General features: G+C 46.9%; 1 protein-coding gene across 1 annotated transcript in view; it reads right to left on the bottom strand.

The window, feature by feature from the left end:
- CIMIP2A (ciliary microtubule inner protein 2A) overlaps positions 1 to 24438 on the bottom strand; it is a 65333-nt gene that overhangs the window by 36082 nt on the left and 4813 nt on the right. Inside the window, exons 2-4 of the mRNA XM_090023050.1 lie at positions 23920 to 24039; positions 5762 to 5976; positions 1532 to 1923 (exon numbers count right to left, since the gene is read on the bottom strand). Coding sequence (XP_089879176.1) covers positions 1532 to 1923; positions 5762 to 5976; positions 23920 to 23975 — 663 coding nt within the window. The 5' untranslated portion in view covers positions 23976 to 24039. The remainder of the gene's footprint in view (positions 1 to 1531; positions 1924 to 5761; positions 5977 to 23919; positions 24040 to 24438) is intronic.

Genomic DNA, 24438 nt, shown 5'->3' with positions numbered 1-24438 from the left:
AACAAAATGAACTCTTACAAAAAACAAATATAAAGGATGGAGATACATATATGTCAGTAGGAACACACTTTTCACAGAACAACCACTTGCTTTCTGACCTCACTATCCTCATGTTCAAGGGAAATTCACCAAACGGCTTTAAAAGGTGAATTCAGGAATATTCATAAGTTGGCTACACACTAGGAACCAAGGACCGAACATTGATATTGATTTTATAACACACTTGATTCCTGAAATTCTTTCTGCACCTGACAGGTCTTCTTCTCATGTCTCTACACCACATCTGACCATGTTGTTACACATGCTTGTGCTCATCTATTGTATTTTGCAAGATCTTTCATTTCATAGACATTAGGGGCTGGAAGGGACCTCAAGAGATCACTGGGTCCAGCCCTGCTGCCACAGGCGGGAAAGTACATGGCACTCTAGAGGGGGTAATATATATCAAAACAGGCTTTGTGTATTTGTATAGACTTTATTGAAATTCTTGTAGTTTGCTGTGTACATGTGTCTTCAAGCAGTGGGCATTGCAGCAGGTGTTGCATAGTCTGAGGCTCTTTGCCTCAGTTGCGGGTAGGGAACCAGTGGTATAGTCCCACTTCTTCATTAGTTCCTTGGAACATCCAAGTCTGGTATGTAGGTGGTTGAAACATTGCCATTTTTGCCCTGGTTCATCAGCCCCTGGTGGTAAGGACTAAGCTGCGGGAATGTACATTTTTTCACTGTCAAGTATTTTCTTCAGTCTCTTGTTTCACATCTGTAGTCATGTCTCCTTGGGTGGCATCAAGAAATCGGGTGCTGGTAAGTAAGCTCCTGTATGACTTCAGATGTGTGTGTGTGCTGGAGGATGGTTCTACACAACAGGTAACAATGATCCTCATCCCTTTTGATAGTTCTTGATCACCCAGAAATCAAGGTTCTTTTCTTCTACTAATTATTTATCTGCTACCCCTGAGAATTTCTCCCCCTTAAATTTCACAGCTCGACCTACTGTTCTTAAAAACTGTCGTGCTTGCTTTCCTCCTCAGACCCGAAGAAGAATATTTTGCATTCAAAAGCTTGTCTGACTTTATCTTGACAATGCAGTTAGTCCAATAAAAGATATATGACTCAAAAACTCCTTACCTCTGGAATATTTATTTGACTGTTTTTATTTGTGCCAGGTAGGACTGAGTCAAAAAACTTATGGAATATAAATATATCATGTCAACACAATTAACTTTATCAACCAAATTTTTACTTTTGCAAGAGATGATATCAAATGTATTTTATAACACCTCTATTCCATAAATCAGGTTTAATTATTTCCATAAAATCAGGTTTAATTATTAGTTATCAGAGTAGTCTGGGTGATTTGCTAAGATGGACACAGCAAACTACATGAATTTCAATAAAGTCTATACACATACACAAATACACAAAGCGTATCCGATATCTATTACCTCCTCTAGAGTGCCAATGTAACTAAGGAACGCTCTTTCATTTTGTCAGTCTCTACAAAGGCAGTGTGGTACAGAGCTCTCTCCCATACCTCTTTGATTCTAGGGAGGCAGGGAAAACTGTTCCACCCCTGACCACATGCAAGTGCAATTTCAGAATGGCAGGGTCCATGGCTCTTTTCTTGCCCACAAGCCAGAGCAATGTCAGGATCACAAGATGACTTCTTCTCTTCCTGCTCAGAGGCTAGTTGTTTTCCAGGAGGACAGGAAAGGCTTTTCCACCCATGGCCACATGCCAAACGAATACCAGGATGGCAAGGGATGAAGTTGTTCTTCTCGCATAATGATGAGGAGTCACCAGTATCTGTGTTCATCAGTAATTGTTGTTCCTTTGCTGGAACAGGTCTTGATAAGGTGGGGGTTGATTCAGGTGCTGGTACAGGGAAGTACATTCCAACATGTGCTTTTTGGTAGGGAACGAATCCTGTAAAACAAAACAAAAAAAATTAATATGTATATATGTGTAAATGTGAACAATCAGAGGAATAAGAAGGCATTCATGTCAAGGGAGGAAAGATTTGACATGCAGACCTCTGTGTACTAGAGAGAAGAAGCAGTCCCATTATTAACTGGCTAATAGAGTCAAGTGCAAGTATTAATTATACCTAGATAAGGAAGAGTTGTCTCACTTGCTGAACAACACTAAGAAGCCCTAGATTCCAAAGTACTACTTCATGGATATATGACCATACAAACATAAAAAGTGCCATACTGAGACAGACCAATGGCCTATCTAGCCCAGTAATCTGTCCCCTACCATGGCAGGAGTGGATGCTAGACAGAGAGCATTGAACCAGATAGAACAAGTGATCTATGACCTCTTAATTACCCTCTCAGGAATCCAGCATTATTGATTTAGAGTTGCCAACAGCTATTTAGTAATCCTGACTGCCTGTGACAGAGGTGGCAGCAGCTCCTTGGGCCTCTGTGTGGCTCAGCCTGGGCAGGCTGTGTACAACACAGGAGGGAACTCAGCCATGGATCAAGCAGGGGAGCCAGGAAAGCCATGCTGGGCACCGGAGGTAGATGCAGTCCCAGACTTCCTGGGCTGAGCCAAGCAGAGCCCCCAGGAGCTGACGCCGCCTCTCCCAGCATCCTGCCAGCAGGGAGGCTGGGCGCTTGCCTGGGGCAGAGGTGGGTGGAACAGGGAAAGCTGTATCAGGCAATGGGGCAGACGCAGTCTCAGCTTGCCTGCTATACCAGGTGGGAGCCCTAGTGTGGGCTTTTAAGGGCACCTGAATCCTGGGAGGGCAGCAAGGCATCCCACCACTGCAGGGCTGCATTGCTGGGCCACCAAACCTCTCCCAAAAGGAGAGGCGCAGGGAAGCCACCAGCAGCTGCAACACCAGCTGCCACTTTTTTCTTCCTGGTGGTGTCCGCAGAAGGACACATCCCCGTGAGCTGGGCTCCTGTTGATACAGCCAACACAGCATCAAGATGCCTACACGCGGGTTACAGTGCCTTAACTAACTGGGCCTAAATTTGATACTTGCTTCATGCAGGTATCAAATTTAGTCCCAGATTGCCCTAAGTCGGTGTGTTTAAGGCGCATTAAGGATGTGCACATGTAAACCTGTCCTTAGTACTCCTTAAATATGGCAAGTAACACAATGTAAATCACCTTAGGTCTTCTTGAGGGTGCACATATAGACACACCCACATTAAACTAGAATGACTACATGACTAATGGGATTATCTTTTGATTATTTTGATCGTTTTAAAACATATATAAGCTTAGCAAATGTATGCCATTCCAATAATTATATTTGTTTTGTTCTTAAACTGAATAACATAGTGCTAGCTCCCTAGCATAATAGTAAGGTTTCTAGATTCTCTTTAATTAGAGAAAAAATGTATTGTGCTGTATATGATGATGTGTCACACCATTTTCCACCTCCCATTTCAATTCACCCATAGGCCAGAATCCTATTTTACTGCAAGTGCTTAAATGGGCAGTTTTCTAGTAGTTTAACTTTGAGGATTTATACAGCATGTATGTTTCTATTTCTTGTGTAGTGTAGATGCATAGCAACAGACAGTAGCAAGGAATGCCTTGAAGATAAAGTTATAAAGAATAAAGGAAGAGGTATTCTAGACTGAGGTTAATTCTCACAGTATGAAGCATGCCTGAGAGAGGAAGTTTCTGAGCACTAAAATCAGATAGTAATAAACATTTTGATATCACAGGCAAGTAGCTCTTTAACCTATTACTGGAACAGAGCAGGTCCTGTCCTTCAGTACCACAAAGAAACAAGATTGTATCATACATCAGAACTAGCAAAACTTTTGCCCTTACTCAGGTAATATCACACTATTGCATAATTCAATAGTGAGCTGCTATAAAGCTTTATACTCATAACACCCTCCCTCTCCCACCCCCTGCACACACACACACACACGCACGTGCGCACACACACCTTTGTCACTACAGAAAAAACAAATAAAAAACAATTCTCCCATGCCAAGAAGAATATGGAAGAAAAACTTCTGCTGGGTCCTGGTGGACGCACTGCTGCAAACTGAGGTTCAGATCTGTTCGAAAGCATCATGTATGCTACCTGAAGAGAACTACTATTCAAGAGGGGTTTAAGCTCAATGCCAAGGGTGTATTCAAAATCCTACAAGTGGGCATCTATGTAAGCCCTTATCAAAAGAGAAGAAAATACTTCATTTTACAGTTACTTGGCAAATAAGAGTGAGAACTTTCATATTGTCAACTTTCAGAGACAAGAGACTGAGGGGCCACATCCATACTGAACAAGGAAACAATACATGAATGCAACCATTACCCTTTCCTATGTCAAAGCTATGACTTTTCCACTAAAGTATGTTACACTTTTTCCAAAGTAGTTCATATATTGTGAATACAGACCTGTAGCAGGACCTGGCCCCAGGGTCAGCTGCAACCCCCCTGGTGGCCAAATGGCAACAGCCTTGCTCTGGATTTAAGGTACCCTCCCTTTATCTTTCACTTGCCATGCCTTGATGCAATTGATTTTTAAAGGGAAGCTGCCTAACGGTCCTACAGCTAGCTCCAATCCTACAGTCTACCAGCAGATCCCTTCCCTGAATTCCACTAGCTTCAAATCCTGTCCTCATACAAAATGGGCCTCCCTGGCCCATACATGCCCCCAGGGCACCTTTTGCCTTACAGGCTATTCATGGCCTCCTAACCTTCCCTACAGCCATCTCCATGCCTCATAGATGTTAACAGTTATCAATTAGCTGGAGTACTTTGCCCCAAACCACTACCAGGACACCCAAGGCCTTTACTCCCTTGTTGGAGCCTTGGTCTTTCCGGCCTCTGCCCCTTTCCTCTGCCTGTGCCCTTTGCCCATGTCCACTGCCCCAAACCTGGCTTCTGGACTTCAGGCCCCGCCTCACCTTCTCAGGGTCTGGGCCCCTTGGCCCTGGTCTCTACCCTTCCCAGGCACTGGGTCCCTGGTCCTTTCCAGCTTCCATCCAAGATGGGCTTCAGCCCCTCTCTGGGCTTACACTCCCTTTGGCTTAAGCCTGATCTCTATCCAGAGCCCCTGCCCCGGCAGGGCTCCAAAACACTGGTGTGCCCCTGGCACCCTACTGTGCTTAACCACAATATGTTCCCCAGGTGCTCCACTATAGGTTACCTGCAATGCATACCTTTGGCTCCCTGACTACAGCCATATACACAGTCTACTGGTCAAAACTCAAACCAAAACCATAAGTCCCCTGGCCATAACTTAACTCTTAACCCAACTGGCTGTATGCCAACCCCTTCTCATCTGGATCCAAGTCCCCTGCCAGCCCTCAGCCCTAGCAGACTCTCGATTAGTCACCCCGAAACTGGCATCTCGCTTTCCCCAGTGGCCTCTAGAGATGGAGTACCTGCCTGACTCAGTCCTGAGCTTATATTCTAGGCCCTGCCCTTTTCTAGTTAGGTGGCCTCCACAGCTACCCACAGGTGTTTTCTGATTAGGCTGGCTGGCTTCAACCCAGGGTAGCTTACTGTTGCTGCCTAGCCACTGTAGAAGTGTTTTGTCTCCCCTGCTGGACTACTGCAAGTTAACCAGCTTGATGATACACCCTCCTGGCTTCTCCTTTTTCCCCCTGGCTGGCTGTTTAGCTCCTCCTCCTACTCTTTCCTCCTCAAGTAACAGGAGCCTTTTGCCCCTCTGTTACAAGACCCCACTTATTTGGGTGAAAACCCTGACTTAATTTTAGTCATTTGAGACTTAATGTAACTTGTGTTTGTGTGTGGAGTGAAACTCAGGAGTTCTACTTGCCTGTGTAGCCAGGAATATAACTTTTGTCTCGATCCAGCATCTGGTTCAAGGGATGCTTTGTGTCACTAAAATCATTTAAGAACTTTGGCTTCATCAGTGGTGCCAGCACAGAGCATGGGCTCTTCTGAATACTAGGATCGGTGAGCAGGTGAGATGTGGTTTTGCCATAGGTTTCTCCAATTTGGTAGCGGAACTGAGGGTAAAATCCCCCATATCTGAGGAGGTAATCACAGATAGGCAGTCAGCAATTCAGCATACTAAGGTTTTCTCTCCCTAGTGCATAATTACAATAATTTGCTTTATTACTGTGTTTACATGCATTTGAAAGAGTACATTTAACCTGGAGGGGAGACAGAGGGGTATTTGATAACAGTTTTCAAATACTTGAAGGACAGTTAGAGAAAGAATAGAGATGGACTTTTTTCTCTGTGGCCAGGGGACAGGATGCGGAGCAATGGCCCCAAGCAGCAGCAGAGGAAATTTGGGTTGGCAGTTTAGAAGGAACTTTCTGACTTTGAGGGTGGTCAAACGTTGGAGTAGGCTACTTAGAGAAGCTGTGGATTCTTCATCCTTGGAAATTTCCAAGAATAGGTTAGACAGACATTTGTCTGGGATGGTTTAGTCAGGGATGATCCTGCTTTGAGCATGGGGCTGAATTAGATGATCCCATGAGGTCCCTTCCAGCCCTACTTTTCTATGGTCCTATAATGCAGATATGTATAGGTGCAAATGTGTGAGGTGTCTAAGATTGAACTGTAGATAAATATACTGTATGTGTGCTGGTGTGTGTGCCAGTGTGTTGCTATGTAAACAGCATGCATACCTGCAGAAAAGTAAGCAAGGTAAAAGCTTGTACTGGGTGTTTTCAGCTGTGAAAGTGTATGGAAGGAGGTGCAATTAGGATTTTTAAAGGTGTGAAAGCAAGCAAGCAGAACTGTTTTGATGCATACAGACTTACACTTGTGGGACTGTGCCTGCAAATATACAATAGTGTAAATGTACCAGAGAGGGCTCACACTTGTGGTCAGTGAAAGATAGGGAAGATAGAAGGGGTGCTTTGTGTTGATTTTTAATTTTGGCAAAATATGGTAATAATATGTTTATAATAAAATGTGAAACCCTCCTCAGTTCTAAAGTTTGGGTTTGCATTCACAGTCTTTAAGCACACTGAATATTTTAAAATTTTCAAAAGTCCCTTGTTCAACTGTAATTCTAAAAATAATGAAAAATATTTTTCTTCTATTATTCAAATAATTCCTTCCCTTATCCTCCAAGGATGAAAAGATTAAGAAGAGAAACAAATAAATTAGAGCAAAACACCAAAAAAACTTTCATAAAATCATATGAAATAATTGTTCAAAGAGATGGTTAAAGGAAAGTAATTAAGGAGGATAGGCTCCCAGTTAAGATCTGAATCCCCCGAGAGAGATTTAATACTAGCACCAGGGAGCAGCCACTGAAGCTAGTAGATGACAGGTTTAAACCTAGCAAGAGGAAGTGCTTTTTTATGCAACGCATAGTTAACTTGTGGATTTCATTGCCGTAAGAGGTGGTGAAGGCAGATAGCATATCCAGTCCCTTTTTGAACCTGGCTAAATTGATGGATGATAAATCAATTAATAGCTATTGAGCAGAATGGTTAGAGAAGTTTCTTCCAGCATTTTTGAGCCAATAACGGTGGTTTAGACATGCCAGAAGATCACTGTAGGGGAACACTATATCTAGATCATTCTAGAGAGTTCCAGTTCAATGCTCTCCCTGTATAGCATCCACTTCTGTGATTGTCAGAGGCAAGAAACCGGGCCAGATAGACCACTGGTCTGACCTAGTGTTGCACTTCTTATGACAGACTGAATACAAGCAATCAATCAATATGCATTTTAATATATTACCAGGAGTAATATAATATATTGTCAACTATAGATACTACAGGATTTATGCCCTTTCTGGGACAACATCTTCTGTTCTGCTCCAAAGGGAAAGGGGTCCTAAATAACCCTTAGCCCAGGGATGGGCAAAATACGGCCTGCAGGACAGATCCGGCCTGTGAGGCCATTCTATCCCCTAAAAATTTAGAAAATTAATAGTTATCTGTCCTTGGTTTCTGTCAAAAATGACAAAAGCCAGGAGCAGTAGGACCCAGGGGAAGCCCTGGCGGGCTCCTACAACAGTAGGACCACGTGGCTCTTCCAGTACGGGAAACTCAGGTAAGCGGGGTGAGAAGGGCAGGGGAGGACCCCACCCAGGGAAGGAGATGGTACTGAGCTGGAAAAGTGGCCCCTCTCCCACCCCATGATCAGTGTTCCCTGCTGCAGCTGCTCACAGCCTGTGCAGGGGTGTCCTGACCAGGCACAGGCAGCCCCACACGGGCTGTGAGTGGCTGCAGCATGGGACAGCGGCCATGGGGCAAGGGAGGGGCTTTTCCCCGTGTTCAGCACCAGCTTGTAACCTGCCCCCACTGCCAGCTTGGGCCCCATGCCAGCTCGAGGCCCATGCCAGCTCCAGGCTTGCCCATCAGGGCTGCACTGTGATGACACCAGCTGCTTGGTGTGGAGGAAAACGGTGACAGTGGCAAACACTGCCCAGTGCAGCAAGCAGGGGGGCCACAGCTGCTGCCGCTGTGGTGCAGCCCCGACAGGTGAGCCCAGAGACAGTGCATGGCCCAGGCTGGCGTTGGGGGGTGGGTTACAACTTGGTGCTGAGCGCAGGAAAAGTGGCCCCTCACCCATCCCATGGACGGTGCCCCACGCTACAGCTGCTCATAGCCCACGTGGGGCTGCCTGTGCCTGCTTAGGACAGCTCCGTGCGGGCTGTGAGCAGCTGCAGCAGGGAGCACTGGCCATGGGGCAGTGGAGGGGCTGCTTTTCCCCACGCTCAGCACCAGCTCCTTCCCTGCCAGTGAGCAGGGGGTTGGGGCTGCAAGCTGCCCCCCGCCTGTACTGCAGGGTTGGGAAGGCACTGGGAGTGAGCGGATGTGGAAGCTAGTGGGAGCACAGGAGCTGCACCAGTGTCCTGGGACCAGCGCTAGCAGGGTCCCGAGCAGGGCAGCAGGAATACAGGGTCCCGGCCAGCAGGGGCGCTATGGAGCCGAGCCAGTTCTTCCTTCTCCCTGCTGATGCAGCCGAGCCTGGCTCTACAGACCCCTGGTCTGGTCCTCACTGGTGCTGGCCTGAGACATTGGTTCCAAGATGGTGACCAGGGGACAGGCCACCTGTCAAGGGGCTACCCATGCAGCCCTTGACAGCTTGCCAAAACTGGGTAGAGTGGCCCTCCACCCGAAATAATTGCCCGCCCCTGACCTTGTAGCACAAGTTGTCTTCTCCCAAATCGTCCCAGTCAGGGACAGTGGCCAGCAGAGGGAGGAGTGTATTGAGGAGGTCAACCAAAGGCTTAGAAGATGGTGTCACTGCGTGGGCTTTGGATACCTTGACCTTGGGATGCAGTTTAACTACAGCAGCCTCCATGCAAGGGATGCTGTTCATCTCACCACCAGAGGGTAGAAGCTCTTCGCCATGAGAGTTGCCAACTTGTTGAGGAGGTATTTAAACTAGCTGCATCCAGGGGCCGGGGAGAAAGTTTTGCTGCCAAAGCAGAATCCATTAGCCACAATGACACATGGGAGGACATTCAAACAACAGATGTCTTGAGACAGACAATGTGAAAGAAAACCTGAGATGAGTAGGGGAGAGATCAAATGTCTTTATGGAAATGCCAGAAGCACAGAAATAAACAAGAGGAACTGGCAGTCCTACTGGCTGATGAGAAATTCAATTCGATTGGGTTGACAGAGACCTGGTGGGATGATGTATGACTGGGCAGTGAATACCGAAGGTTACAGGCTTTATAGGAAGGATTGGACTGAGAAGAAGGGAGGAGGTGTGGCTCTGTGGGAGGGCACTGTTTGTGCCTGCCACTTTAAGGGCCTGGAGCTGGCAGCTGCCTGATATGGGCAGCCATTTTTGAATCTGGGGCTGCCCATATAAAACAGGGCAGTTCTGCTGCTAGAGGTCAGGCAACATTGCCTGGTTGGAGGGCTGCTGGTATCATCTGGAGGTAAGGGAGGAGCTGTAGGGGATGGTCAGGAGGCTCCTGGTCCTGGGCATGACCTAAAACTGCACCCTGCCGGGTGTGGGTGGCCTGGTGGGGCTCTCAGTGGTACCGGAGCCCCCAGGAAATGCCAGGTCAGTTACCATCCCAGTGAAAGGTGGGGTTGGGGTGCCTTAACCCCTAGCCCCACAACCGGGTGGGTTACCCCTTCATAGGGTCTGGAGGGTGGACCCCCGGAGAGAGAGGAGGGCCATAGACTCATGCCTGTCTGGACTTCCCCTGACTGGTCAATGCTGGGGCCAGGACTGGAAGGGTCAAAGGGCCGGGGGCCCACCGCAAGGAACACCCAAGAGCTGAGGGCCTGGGGTTCCAACTGGCCGGGAGGTGGGCCAGGGCTAGTAGCCAAAAGTCCTGGGGGGACCACACCCCAAAGGGAAGCAGTTCAGGGAGCTATGCTGCCTAATATGAAGGTGGTTGAGACCTCCTGAGGAGAGGAATCCAGGCAGGAAATGGGCAGCCTCCCGCTTATTAACATCTATTAATTAATTCCAACAAGGTGTGGTGGGCGAGAAGGTGGGCGGTTAGCCCAGAAACAGGTGGGTGGGCCACAGTTAAAAGTCAGCCCTGAGAAGGCCCCCTGTTACAGGCCCTCTATGTGAAAGAACAGTACCCCTCCCTGCAGATCATGTTTGACATCAGGGAAGGGTCCCTTGAGACCCTCTGAGTCAGATTACAAGGGGGACAAAGAGAGGGAGACCTGATGCTGGGAATCTACTGTAGGTCTCCCTCCCAAGAGGAAGAGAGCGATCGAGCAGTCGCAGGAGGACTAACAGAGGCAGCCAGCACTAGAGACATGATAGTCATGGGTGACATCAACTACTCAGACATCTATTGGGAAGACCATTCAGCTGCCTTCAGCATGTCAGTCAACTTCCTGGCAACAACAGACAGACAATCTGTTTCTGATACAGGTTGTGGAAAGCCTACTAGGGGCAAGGCCACCCTGGATTTAGTGCTGAACAAAGGGGAGGACATCATAGGCAACCTAAGGATTGGTGGTACCCCAGGCAACAGTGATCATAACCTGATAAGGTTCACCCTCCACCATAAGACTGGGAAGTTAGTCATCAGAACAGGAGTCCTAAATTTCAAGATGACAGATTTTGGCAAACTCAAGAGGATCATTGGAGAGGCCCTCTGCAACCGGCAACTGGATGATTTGGGAGTGCAGGAATGATGGTGCTTCCTTAAGGAGACAGTTCTCACAGCTCAAAAGCAGGCCATCCCTGTGGCAGGCCAGTAGGGGCGCTCCTGTGTTGAGCCGCCCACCTCCCTGTGCCCAACCACCTGCCAGGCTCCGAATGCCTTCCTAGGGGAGCCTTATGTCCAGCCCGACCCCTTCCTGGTGCACATACGCTAGCCTGGGGGTAACGTAGCCGCCACCACCCCAAGAATGGACTCACTCCCTGCCCTGTGTCCTCAGGGAAACACAGGCCTAATGTCCTACAGGTACTCGACCCAGTACAGGCACTTGGGGCACTTCCCCAAGTCAGGGGGCAAAAAGTAAAGTCTCCCTTAGTCCGCAGACCTAAGCGGTCTCTCTGGCGTAATTTAGACCCACCCCTCAATAAGTCTCCCACACCAGTCACAAAGGAAGACTTTATTGGTTACAGGGGTAGGCTGAAAATAGGGTACAAGATTGAGCAATATCCTAGAAATCCTAAAGAGCAAACAGTCTGGCTGAGGTAGCCTTTTGATCACGCATCTGAGTTACTGCCAGCTAGATATCTAATCAGATCTCGAGTAGCTTACTCACATGCTTCATCCAGAGGCTGGTGAAATTTCCCCTCTGGAGGCAGGCAGTTCCTTGCTCATCAGTTTTGGGGGAGAGACAGCCAGTTTTAGATGGTAAAGCTTCTCTGTGTCCCCCGCATGGCTGCTACCCCTTCCTCCTGGGCAGTCCTAACTTATATAGCCCCTGTGACCTCATTCACCTGGCCCAGTGGAGGTCAGCTCTGGTTGGCTGTCCGCCAACCAATTTGAAATACATCACCAGTTACCGGGCAGACTCCAGCCCACCAGGTAGATGCCCCTCACCCAGGTAGCTGATACCAGTCACGTAGGCAGAGGGAGCAAGTTCCCCCCTCCCTCGAGAATGCAGCCAGCTCAAGTTACCTCAAGAGACAGGCTGAGGTGCGAATCCTCTGTGATGGGCCTATTTTAATCTCATTGTCATAGGGGCAGAGAATTCGGGGAGAAACCAAGGTGGCTTTCTGCCACAATCCCCACACGGGCAACAAGTGGGAAAGGAGCCAGGAGACCTGCTTGGCTCACCAGGGATATTAGGGAGGTATTGAAAAAGAAGTGTATCTATACAATGGAGGAATGGTTCAGCAACCAGGGAAGAGTACACCTGTATCACCAGGGCCTGCAGCTACAAGACACGGAAAGCTAAGGCAGGCACAGAGATCAAATTGGCAACCAGTATGGAAGACAACAAGAAGTCCTTCTACAGATACATAGGAAGCAAGGAAAAAAATCAGACTCCACTGTGGGACTCCTACTGAAAACCCAGGGGCAGCCCACAGTAAATAACCGTGAAAAGGCACAACTCCTAAACGCATACCGGTTAGTCTGATTTTGATCCTGGGAAAAATCTTTGAAAAAAAATGTCAAGGAAGCTATCCGCCACAAGCTCATAACAGGTGGGGTAGTGAAAAACAACCAACATGGCTTTGCTGAGGGGAGGTCATGCCTAACAAACCTGATGTAGTTTTATGACCAGGTAACTAACCAGCTGGACATGGGACATGAGGTTGACATCATCTATCTAGATTTCAGCAAGGCGTTTGATACTATACCCCACAAGATCCTATCAGTTAAGTTGGAGGGTACTGGCCTGGACCAGTTAACAATGAAGTGGGTTAGCAACTGGCTCAGAGGCCGATCCCAGTGAGCCATAATGGATGGGATGGCCTCATCCTGAAGGGCCGTTTCCAATAGTGTCCCCCAGGGATCAGTGCTTGGGCCCATACTATTTAACATCTTTATCAATGACCTGAATGAGGGAGTGGAAAGTGCAATGATTAAATTTGCAGATGACACCAAGCTGTGGAGAAATGCAGGCACATCTGAGGACAGGGCAAGGATCCAGGATGCCCTTAACAGGCTGGTCCTATGGGCTAAACACAATCAGATAAGGTTCAATAGAGGTAAGTGCTGGGTCCTTCATATGGGTAGGAAGAACCTTCACCACACCTACACAATGGGTGATATTGCATTGGCTGACACCATATCTGAAAGGGACCTGGGGGTGACAATCGACCAGAGGATAAATATGAGCCAACAGTGCGATGAAGTCACGAACAGGGTGGGGCAGAGCAGGTGCAGTAGATCCTGGGATGCCAAAAAGTGATCTTCATCATAAAAAGGTTGGAGACTGCTGTTCTATTCTATGATTCTATACTTTGCATTGGTATTTCTGAAATCCATTGAGGCCCAGGGAACAGGGGGAAGGGCAACAGCCTACAATAAATCAGCCCAGAACAGGTGAGGGATCTTCTACAATGCTTGGACATTTTCAAGTCTGCTGCCCACAGGGCCATCCCTGGTGGAGCAGGGTTAGGGTGGTTAGGTGAGGGGGGGTGAATTGGGGCAACTGCCCTAGGCCATGCACTTTGGGGGACCCCGCGGATAGTGCCAAACCGGCCCCACCACAGCCACTGCATGCCACCGGCTCTGTGCTCCAGCTGCTTGCCATCCCTCCCTTATCAGCCCATGCAGGACTGGGGGATGGCATACCCTGGGCCCCGCACACCCCTAGGGATGGCCCTGGCTGCCCAAACAACCTGCGCCCGAGAGTCCTGAAAGAACTGGCCAAGCTGTTTGAACAGCAGTGGTCCCAGATGACTGGAAGAAAGCCAATGTGGTGCCCATCTTTAAGGAAAGAGGGATGACCCTGCAAACTACAGACCAGTCAGTCTGTCTGACCTCAGTCATGGGTAAAATCTTTGAAAAGTTGGTTAAGGAGGCCATTGATTAGAAGCTGGTAACAGATGGGGTGCTAAAAAGCAACAAGCATGGCTTTGTCGAGGGTAGATCATGCCTGACAAACTGTATCCTTCTACAACCAGATAACTAACCAACTGGATGAGGGACACAAGGTTGATGTCATCATCTTAGACTTCAGTAAAGCCTTTGACTCAGTCTTCCATGGGATTCTCTCCAACAGACTGGAGAGTACTCGGCTGCACTAGTCTCCAGTGAGATGGGTGGACAACTGGCTTACAGGCCACACCCAGAGAGTGATGATCAATATGATGCCCTCATCTTGGACAGCCATCTCCAGTGGTGTCCCCCAGAGATCAGTGCTTGAACCTGTGTTATTCAATATATTCATTAACACCTTGGATGAAGGGGTGGAAAGCTCAGTGATTAAGTTTGCAGATGATACCAAGCTGTGGGGAAACTTGGGCACACCAGAGGATAGGCAAAGATTCCGGATGACGTTGACAGACTGGATTTATGGGTGGAATGAAATCAGATGAGGTTTAACAGGGAGAAGTTCAAGGTCCTTCACTTGGGTAAGAAGAACCCTCACCATGACTGTACAATGGGTGGTGGTACACTGGCTGGCACAGCAGCTGAATGAGACCTGGGGGTCATGATCAACTGAAAGATGAATATGAGCCAGCATGGTGAGGCTGCCAGAAGGGCAAATAAAACTCTAGCCAATGTGTGGCCAATAGATCTAAGGAGGTACTCCTGCCTCTCTATTCAGCGTTGCTGAGGCCTCAGTTCGAGTACTGTGCCCAGAATGGGGCACTGCGCTTCAAGAAGGATGTGGATAAGCTCAAGAGGGTACAAAGAAGGGCCACCTTTATAGTTAAGGGCATGGATGGTAGGCCCTATGAGGAGAGACTGTGGGAACTGGGCCTCTTCAGTCTGAGTAAGAGAAGGCTGAGAGGTGACTTGATAGCTGCCTACAAGTAGGTCGGGGGGAGCATCAAGAACTAGGACAGTAACTCTTCAGGAGGGCACCTCAAGGGAGGACAAGGACCAATGGGCATAAACTAATAGAGGGTAAATTCAGGCTGGACATAAGGGAAAACTTCTTCTCTGTAAGTGTCACCAGAATCTGGAACACACTCCCAGCAGATGCAGTGCAGTCAACCTCCTTGAAAGTATTCAAGGTAAGGCAGGACAGGCACCTTGTCGAGCTCACCTGAGCCCAATAACTTCCTGCCCATGGCAGGGGACTAGACTTGATGATCTTATAGGTCCATTCTGGTTCTATGATTCTATGACCGCTTGATAAACCAAGAGCTTGGTTTCAGATCTGATGTTGCGATCTTCAAACATCTAGTTCTTCAGGTGTCCAAAAGTTGCACTTGCACATTTGAGGCAATGTTGGGATTTCTTCGTCAATGTCAGCCTTCTGTGAGAGATGGCTTCTGAGGTATGGGATATACTCCTATAGTAACTATAGCTTTACGAGAGAGAGAGAGCGAGAGAGAGCGAGCACGCGCCAGCATGGCAACACTCTTTTCCACTCTTGTTGTTGGAGCAATTTTATTTTGGAATACCCTTGGACAAATACAACAGGCATTCTCTCTCCTGCCCACTACATCTCAGAATACATCAACCATAAGGGCTTCTTCCCCATTAGAACAATGAACATCTTGGACTAGAGGAGGCAGTTCACATACATCAGTGCTGGCTGGTTGGGCAAGGTCCACTGTGCCAGGATGTTTCACAACTTTGGCTTCCCTGCCTGATGGAGTTAGTAACTTTGTTCACAATGTTTTCAGGTGGCTGGATTCTGTAGACTGGGTGGGGGGCACAACCTGCAGCATGGGTACCACACATGGCACTGGCAGCCTTTGTGTGGTGTGTGACAGATCGGGGGGGGGAGGCAGGGGAGAAGAAAGCAAAGTAACAGACAGAGGGTGTGTCTACACAAGATGCTTATTGTGCATTAGCTTAATAACACTACATTGTAGCACGTTACAGCACAAACCATGCTAATAGCCTACTGCACAGCAAGTATTGTTAAATAACCATGTATTGGTGCTACTGCACAGTAACTCCAAGTACTGCACATTTTAGTTAGTACTTTATTAAGGAAGTACTAAATGTGCAGTATCTAAGGTGCATTCATTAATGTGTAGACATGCCTGCAGAAGGAAGCAGATCAGCAGGGGAAGGGGATCAGAGTGACACCCTGGGAGAATGTGGGACTAGTTTATGGCACACCTGCCAAAAAAGTTTGCTTTCCACCATTGCAGACTATATTATGCCCTGAGCTATTTAATGGCAATATGACAGAGCATTTATTTGAACAAAGCAGGGTAAGAGAAGAAGAGGTAAAGGATATGAGCAGGCTAAAGAAATGTCAGAGATGAGAACAGTTTTAGAAAGTATGAGAATGGTCAGAAGAAGTAGGTTTAAGTTTGTTTAGAGTGTAGCTAGATGTTTTAGATAAGCTAGAGCTTAAATAGGGAACAAAATAAATGATATTATAATTAATATTCATATCCCTATCAGGAACACTTTTTAAAAACCTTATTTAGTAAGCTGTTAATATTTAGCCAGGCAATAAAATACAAAAATCCAGGTCTACCTCAGGATTTTTGCTTTTTGGTCCTGAACTGTATTTCTTGCTGTACTGGTCACCTGCAGGTATACAAAATGAGTGGCTCTTAAAAACCTGGTTTTTGAAGCATGCATAAGACCTTTTTTTCCCCTAACAGGCTAACCACCTGTTAGAGGTATTTTAAGACTGTAGGATGTAAAGAATTTAAGACTAGTTCTTTCTAATAATAAGATCATTATTTTTTTAGTCACATTTTATAAATTCTAATAATTTGCTTGATATATTTTTGCCTGTACTGTTTTGTCCTCTATATCTTGTATGTAAAGTTGCAGCAACTTCACAAATGAATCTGTGGCTTAAGGACTGTTTTGGTTTCATTTTAAGTCACTCAATGAGCTGTGGTAGAGATCACTTTTAATTGGAAAACTGCCAATCACAATCTGTGAGTATTCGTTTAAAAAAAAAACCCAAAGTAAAACTGGCTCTCAACTTTTTTTTTTTTTAATTCCCAAAATACTTTTTGAAATCAACACAAGAACTCTTTAGCTACTGCAGCAGCAGCTGCTGCATGGCTGTAGTATGTGCTTTTCAGTACCTTTGACCTGTGAGGCAAGATGGAAGGCACTGGAGGTCCACCTGGATGTTTGAATACTACCTGCTCTGCTTTTTGTTATTTATACCAACATTATGCTTACCATCTGTGAGGCCCGCCCCAAGGTGCCAGTGCAGTCATTGCCAGCACAGAGCTGATGCAGGAACTGTGGAGCCCAGTGCAGCTGTTTGTAGTCTGCCCCCCGCTTGCTTGCTGCAGCTGCCCAGAGCCCGGGCTGGCTACAAACAGCTGCGCTGCACTTCGGAAGCCTGCCATCATCACCTCTGTGCTGGGAGAGGGGGAGACCAGGGCTGCGCTGCCTCAGGCCCTTCCCTCACCACCTGCTCTGATGCATGGGTGCCTGTGCCAGTGTGGAGCTGATGCCGGAGCCCCGCACAGCCGTTTGGAGCCTCCCGGCTGCAGCCACCCCGGCTCTGGGGAAGCTGCTGTCAGCTGGGAGCCCAGGCTGCTCCCAGCAGGCAGCTGGGACACTGTAAGCCCTGCTGGGAGCAGCCTGGGCTCCGTTGCTAGCAGCAGCTACCCAGAGCTAGGGCTGGCCATGGTGTGCCAACCAAAATGGCCTCGCGTGCCATGCTTGGCACATGTGCCGGGGGCTGCTGACCCCTGGACTACCAGACCAGGAGGATGAAGCTTTCTTCAACAGCTAGCAGAAGTTTCCAACTCATAGGCCCTAGATCTCATTGGCGATGCATCAGGGGTGCATGTGTACCCCCTGAGCTTGGCAGTGCACCCCCTGCAAAAAGCAGGGATCTGTGGGTGGTCCATGATCGCCTGTCAGTCCTGCCCCCACTGCCAACAGCACCACTGCTGCCGTCTGTGGGAGCTCACCACTGCCACACTCCCACCGCTGACAGCACTGCCACCGCCTGCGGGAGCTCACCACTGCCACACTCCCACCGCTGACAGCACTGCCACCGCCTGCGGGAGCTCACCATGCCCCCCAGCCTCCAGGGGCATGTGGCATTCATGTTAGTTCTTATGGGGGACTCCAGTCATCTTGATATCTGCTGGGAGGGCAATACAGCAGTGCACAGACACCCCAGGAAACTTGGAAAGTGCTGAGGACAACTGCCTGGCAGACATGTTGGAGAGGGCAATTAAAGGCTGTGCTCTTTAGCTGCTGCTCACAAACAGGGAAGAACTGGTCAGGAAATGTAATAACGGATGGTAACTTGGGCAGCAGTAACCATGAGATGATTGAGTTCAGGATTCTGACAAAAGGAAGAAAGGAGAACAACAGAGTAAGGACCCTAGACTTCAGAAAAGCAGACTTTAGACTCGCTCAGGGAACTGATGGCCAGGATGCCTTAGGAGGCCTGTCCAAGGGGGAAAGGAGCCCAGGAGATCTGGTAGTTTAAAGAAACCTTACTCAGGGTGCAGAAATCAACCATCCCAATGTTGAACATTGAAGCAGGAAGACTAGCAGGTATGGTAGAAGACCAGCTTGGCTTAGCAGAAAACTCTTCAGTGAGCTAAAACAAAAAGGGAACTTACAAGAAGTGGAAACTTGGACAAATAACTCAGGCATGCAAGGATGAAATCAGGAAGGCCAAAGCACAAAACTGATGCTACAGCTAGCATGGGTAACAAGAAGAGCTTAACTTAATTTTCTTGAATCTGGGACTAGGAGCTAGCTTTTACTTCCTTTTGTATGCCTAAATGGTGTTGTTTGTTTTTTTTAATTCTGTAGGGTGCCTATATGGATGCGCAGCCATATTCTAATTACAATGCATTGAAGCAGGCTCAGTTAATCAAGTCTGCTCCACATTCTAATTAGAACACTCTAGTAATGCCAGTGTCAAGTATATAAGCCCCTGCAGGTTTAAATATGGCCACTGGTGCTTTAACTAAAGGTTGTTGAATGAGCTTTAATTGAAGCATCCTGTGGCCATTTTTAAACGTGTGAGGGCTTAATACATGATGCTGCAGTGTTTTATTTAGAGCAGCTCTCTGGGAACCACTCTAATGAAAACACCCCCTCCCCATTCCGATCATGTGTTTAGTCACCCATACATTTTTGGCACATATAGGGCTATGAATGTATGTATCTGAGCATAAATCTGGGAAAACTAACTCCATTATATTATGAAAAAAGGGTGGAGCAGATGCTCCTACGTTTTGGCCTTAAGAGCAAAGTAGTTGGTGCACTTGCCTAAGAAGCTAGAGGCCCAGGTTCTGGGTCACACTCGTCCAGACAGGGTTCATAGGAAAGGGACTTTACAAGATCATCTGGCCTAGTCCCATGTTCAATGTGGGATTATCGCCGACTAAACCATCCCAACCAAGTGTTTGTCTAACCTGATACTGGAGATTTTCAGTGAAGGAGAATCCACAACTTCTCTAGTTAGTTTGTTCCAATGCTTGACCACTCTCATAGTCAGAATGTTCCTCCTAAATTACCAACCTCAAACTTCCTCTGCTGCAGCTTGAGGCCATTGCTCCAAGTCCTGTCCCCTATGGCTACAGAAAAAAGCCCATCTCTATGCTCTCTGTAATTACAGCATTTGAACCTGCATCTCTCCAACTTCCCTTTAGTGCTGGAACCAGTTCCTCACAAATTAAACATTATTCAGCTTGCCCCACAATGCAGGGCAAGTGCCAAAAATCCCCAGGTACATGACTGCTATTTACATATACAAGGAGAAACAGAATTCTTCCTTAAGTGCCTAATTTCAGTGGTTTTCAACCTTTTCTCATTTGCAGACTGCTAAAAACTTGAATGGAGGTAGAGGCCTCCTTGAATTGTAAGTGTGGGCCTTCACATACTTTTGATCAAAGCCATCTTTCATGGACTACTTAGTCTGTGGACCCACTAGCCTAATTTTTAGGCAATCTTACAATGCCTAAATTTAGGCACCTCAAATTCCTCTCTGGGTCTAAGAATCATAAGGAAGTACCACACATATTCAATCCAAAACTGGGTTTGCTACCCCCCACAATTTAGCATGGGGGGGGCAAACCCCTCATCTTGGTGTTAGAAATATTATTAAAAATGCATTATCAATAGCAGATTTAGGAAAAAAAAAACAAAAAAACAAAACACAGCTGCTACCCCTCCTTGTCTCCTTAATGGGAGAGGGAAGGGGGGGGTTGGAAATTGATGGGAAAAACCACCAAAAGCCCTTTGTACTAAGGTATCACTCCCTCTCTGTCCTGCAAATTTACTATCTCTTTGTTACACTAAATCACACTTTCTTTCATGACCCCACATTCCTAGGCTAAGATAAGAGCAAATGCCATTTTTGCCTTCAGGTTGAACCTTGAGTAACCTTGGGTCCCATCTACGCACGCGTGATAGCCTAATGCATATTAAGCCTACCCGCCCCGCATACTTAAGTAGTTAATTATAATGCACATGGGACGTATGAAGCGACATGTTTACATATATGTTTGTATGAACCGGAAATAAGTTGTAAAAATTCCTCCTTCTACACACGTGGTCAGGAGAGGGGGGATAAAAGCCTGCTAATGATTGTGCTCGGGGGCAGAGGGATTTGATCTTTTGTCTTCTCCCTCTGACCCTATTTGCAAATATATATCTTTTGTGTTGCTAATAAAGTGTGTCTGTAGCTGAAAGTTTTTTTCCACCTCCCGAGAAACGAACCACGATTTTTTTAATTCAACATTGGAATTGAGTACAAGGCAATGGAGGGACAGGCAGCTACTGCAGCTGTGACCCCAGCTCCAGGCCTGACCCAGGGTCAGGGCCAGAGTTACAGCTGCTGCCTGCCTCCCCGCAACCTCTTCTCCTCACATCCCCTGAACTCTCCTACTGCTTACCTTTGCTCTGGTACCAGCAGGCTCCATCCCCGCTCCAACCTAGGGCACAGAGCACAGCCCCAGCCTAGCCCAGTAGCAGTGGTGGCAGCAGTAGCTCCAGCTAAGTCCCAGAACTAGAGCCCCAGCTGGAGCTTCCAGGCTGCTGCCACAAGGACAAGCTGGGGCCATGCTCTTCCATGCTCCAAGCTAGAGCAATAAGCAGCAGGGGAAGGCAGGAGGTAAGCAGCTTTGTTTAGAATCCAACATACAGAAGGGTAGATTCTAAATACAATATACAGAATCTAATAATTGGCGGGGGGTGGAATCATCTTGGATTCAGATAAATACAGCAGGAGTAGAAGAGAGATCTAAAAGTTTAAGTCTGTCCCAACTATGCAAATAGTCCAATAAAAAGGTATTACCTACAAAAATCCTTGTTGCATATATTTCCTCAACTATCATGGCTACAACATCATTTGAACACTACCACTATAGAGGAAAAAGAGATTTGTTAATCAATGTCTCTTGAATCTAGCAGTTAAAGGTATTACCTAGAATTTGAAGGTAAGCAAATTTGGGCTAGGAATAGTATCTACATTTTTTTTTATTTGTGAGGTTAATGATCAGGAATCTTTAGAGCAACTTACCAAAGGCTGTAATTATTCTTCCAGTATGAGCAATTTTACAATTACTGGATTATTTTCTAAAGAATGAGTTTTATTTCAAATGGATTAATAAAGGGAAGTCCTATTGTCTATGTTACATAAACCCCCTTTCTTTACTGGATTATTATTCAAACGCTGTTCCATAGGGGGAATGTTTAACTCCATTATCGGCTTTTAAATGATGTCCATTGCTAGAGTTAAGTGCTTGTAAAACAAAACTTTTCTGTGAAAAACAAAATTAGATGAGAGGGTGGTATTACTTCAGTTTTACTGTTGAGGAATAGAGGCATAAAGAATAGTACCCATTAAATTTGTAGTGCCCAGTCTGAAATATATAAGACTTGCCCCTCCAAACATGCATACCACTTTATATGCTCAGTACTTGGCTAACTTTGTTTTGTGTTACAGCTGTGAGTGCCTAGCACTTTGAGGTAGGGGGATACAGCCCAGACTGCAGGGGTGTAAGTTGAACACTCAGAAAATAAAAGAACATGCAGCTAGTGACCACTTGAAAAGTCCAGATTAACAGCTAGCTCCACAGAAAGATTGATGCTTTTTGTCTGCCTTGACCATTTTTATGGGGCCTAGGTTATGCTGCAGGAGTGTTGCTAAGAAGAAGGCCCAAAGCCTGTTTCTGAATAATCACAGTGTGAACCTTTGACAACTAACTTGGTTAGCAAGTAAAGAGAACTATCAAAAAATTAAACAAAGCACAAGGTCTGAAAGGAGATAACGGAAGACCATACATTAAATAATCCATATACACTATATCATAATTTTATCTTCATCATAACTTTATAAGTAGTAGTGATTGATGTAACCAACTATATTAGATGCAGCCATAAAGAAAAAATACCATCCCACCCCACCCCACCTCCTGTTGCTGCAGAGCAGCATGCAACCCAAGGGCCTGAAGTTGCAAAGTAAGTTTAGATTGGATATCAAGAAAAACCTTCTTTGTTGTTAGAAAAGCAAGGTAGTGGAATAGACTGCCTTGGAAACCGTGAAATCTTTATTCTTGGAGGTTTTCAAGAAGAAGTTGGATCAGCATTATTCAGGGATGATCTAGGAGTGACTAATGCCTGGAGTACTCCAAAACAAGCAACAGCTAGCAGCTCAGGATTACCACCTATGACCCCTCCCCGACACCCCAAAGGGAATTTCTGTAAACAATGCTCATCTACGAGCATAGGAAAGAAGTCTTGTTGTTTTCCATTCTAGGAGCAGTGTTTGGGAGCAAGATGGGTGTACAGAGCCCAGATCACAAGACAAGGTCATGGGGCAGCCCCTGCTCTGTAGGGGGAGGTGTGTGCATGTGCAGGGGGAGTTGCCTGGGCACTAGGTCCTGGGGACCAGCTGGGGCAAGGCGAGGAAGGAGGGTGCAGGGGGCACATGAAGCAGAGCTCACCTGGGCAGTGCAGTCCAGTTGCCCCCAGTGGCACTCCACATTGCGCTGAGCCCTGCTCAGGACAGCCAGCTCCACGCTCCATCCCACGCCCACCGATCCTGGCCAGCAGGCAGAGTTTCTGGCAGGACTGCTTCCGGTACAGCTGCAGCCACCTGGCTGCTGGCTCCACTCTCTGCACCTCCAGCAATGGTTCCTGCTACATCACTCCCAGGAGTGGGGTAGGAGCCGACCAGCTGAAGCTTCTTGTGGGCCAGACTCACTTCACAGAGCCAGGTCATCTAGCTGGACATAAGCCTGGTCACGTAGCTCACAGGGTCTCCCCACATGTCCAGAATTTCAGTGGCATTGATAGTTGCCCCTCCCCTGGTACAAAATTTCTGGATCTATGGGGAGGCCCATGGGCCAGATAATATGGCCATGTATGCTAGATTGTTCCAACAGATTTGGGGGGTGGGGAGAGGAAAAGTCAGTTTGGACTACTCTGTGCACCCATGGACCAGTCCCATGCAGGATCTTGCCTACAGACTGACCCCATGCCACTTATCTGGCCTGCACAGCTAGAAGGTTGACCACACTGTGCTAGGTAAGCAGAGCAATGCAGTTTCAACTCCATACAGCACAAGGGAGGCCTATCACTCAGATCTCCTACTTAGTCAAGTGCCCTAACCACTCAGCTATCAGAGCTAAAACACAGGATGGTCCTCCTCCCCATTCTTCCCAGACTTATGCTTAGCCACATACATGCATAAGCAAGCTCAGTCTACACATACATACTTGTGTATCCACAGTAGGAAAGGCAGGGTCAAGAATATCCATATATTAAGAAAGCTAGTATTTATGTACATAGAGGGAAACAGAATTCCATTCACAGTCTTTAAGTGCACTGTATTATGCAGTTCCTCCCCCCACCACCATGGAACTCCCTTCCTCATTCATTAAAATCCCGATTCAACAATGTAATTATAAAAAAGAAAAATACTGAAGTTTATAGAAACAATATTTTTCCTTAATGTGATCAAATTATTTCTACAATTAAAAATTACATACTGCTTCTGCGAAGTTGGAACTTACCCTGGAATGTAGTGAGGCTCAGGAGTAAAGAGGCTGTGTCTCTGTGGAGCTGTCATTGCATTTGTAGTGGGAGGTCAGCTCACGCAAGGCAGATGCAGGATTGAGCAAAGTCAAGCAACACTGTAGTCAAGACAACCATTGTGAAGTTATCATAAACAGCAGCAGCATGGGCAAAAAACCCCACACTTCACAATTCAAAGAAAAACCAAGCCATGGAATTACTGTACCTACTAGTTTTCTGAACCAAGATCTATAAACGGACAACTGGGCATGGTGAGGTGAATTTATGCATTTCCCCAAATGCAAGTTAACTTAGTTGGCATCACTTATAACAATGGGAAAGTCCCCTTAACTACTAGTGTTCAACACCTTTACGTCTGTGTTAGGAGAGTGCCCCACAACCATTAGGCTATGATAGCAGGTTCCTTCAATTGTTCCTTGTTTTATATTACACAGTCATGGACTGAAAAAACAGAAATAAGCTTGGTAGTAGGGAAAAGAACCAAGGATCTTTTCCCT

The sequence above is a fragment of the Crocodylus siamensis genome, chromosome 11, assembly GCF_052110815.1.
Source record: "Crocodylus siamensis isolate JL-2025a chromosome 11, ASM5211081v1, whole genome shotgun sequence".
NCBI lineage: Eukaryota > Metazoa > Chordata > Crocodylia > Crocodylidae > Crocodylus > Crocodylus siamensis.
Note: the sequence above shows the minus strand (reverse complement) of the source record. Positions and strands in the feature narration are given on the sequence as shown.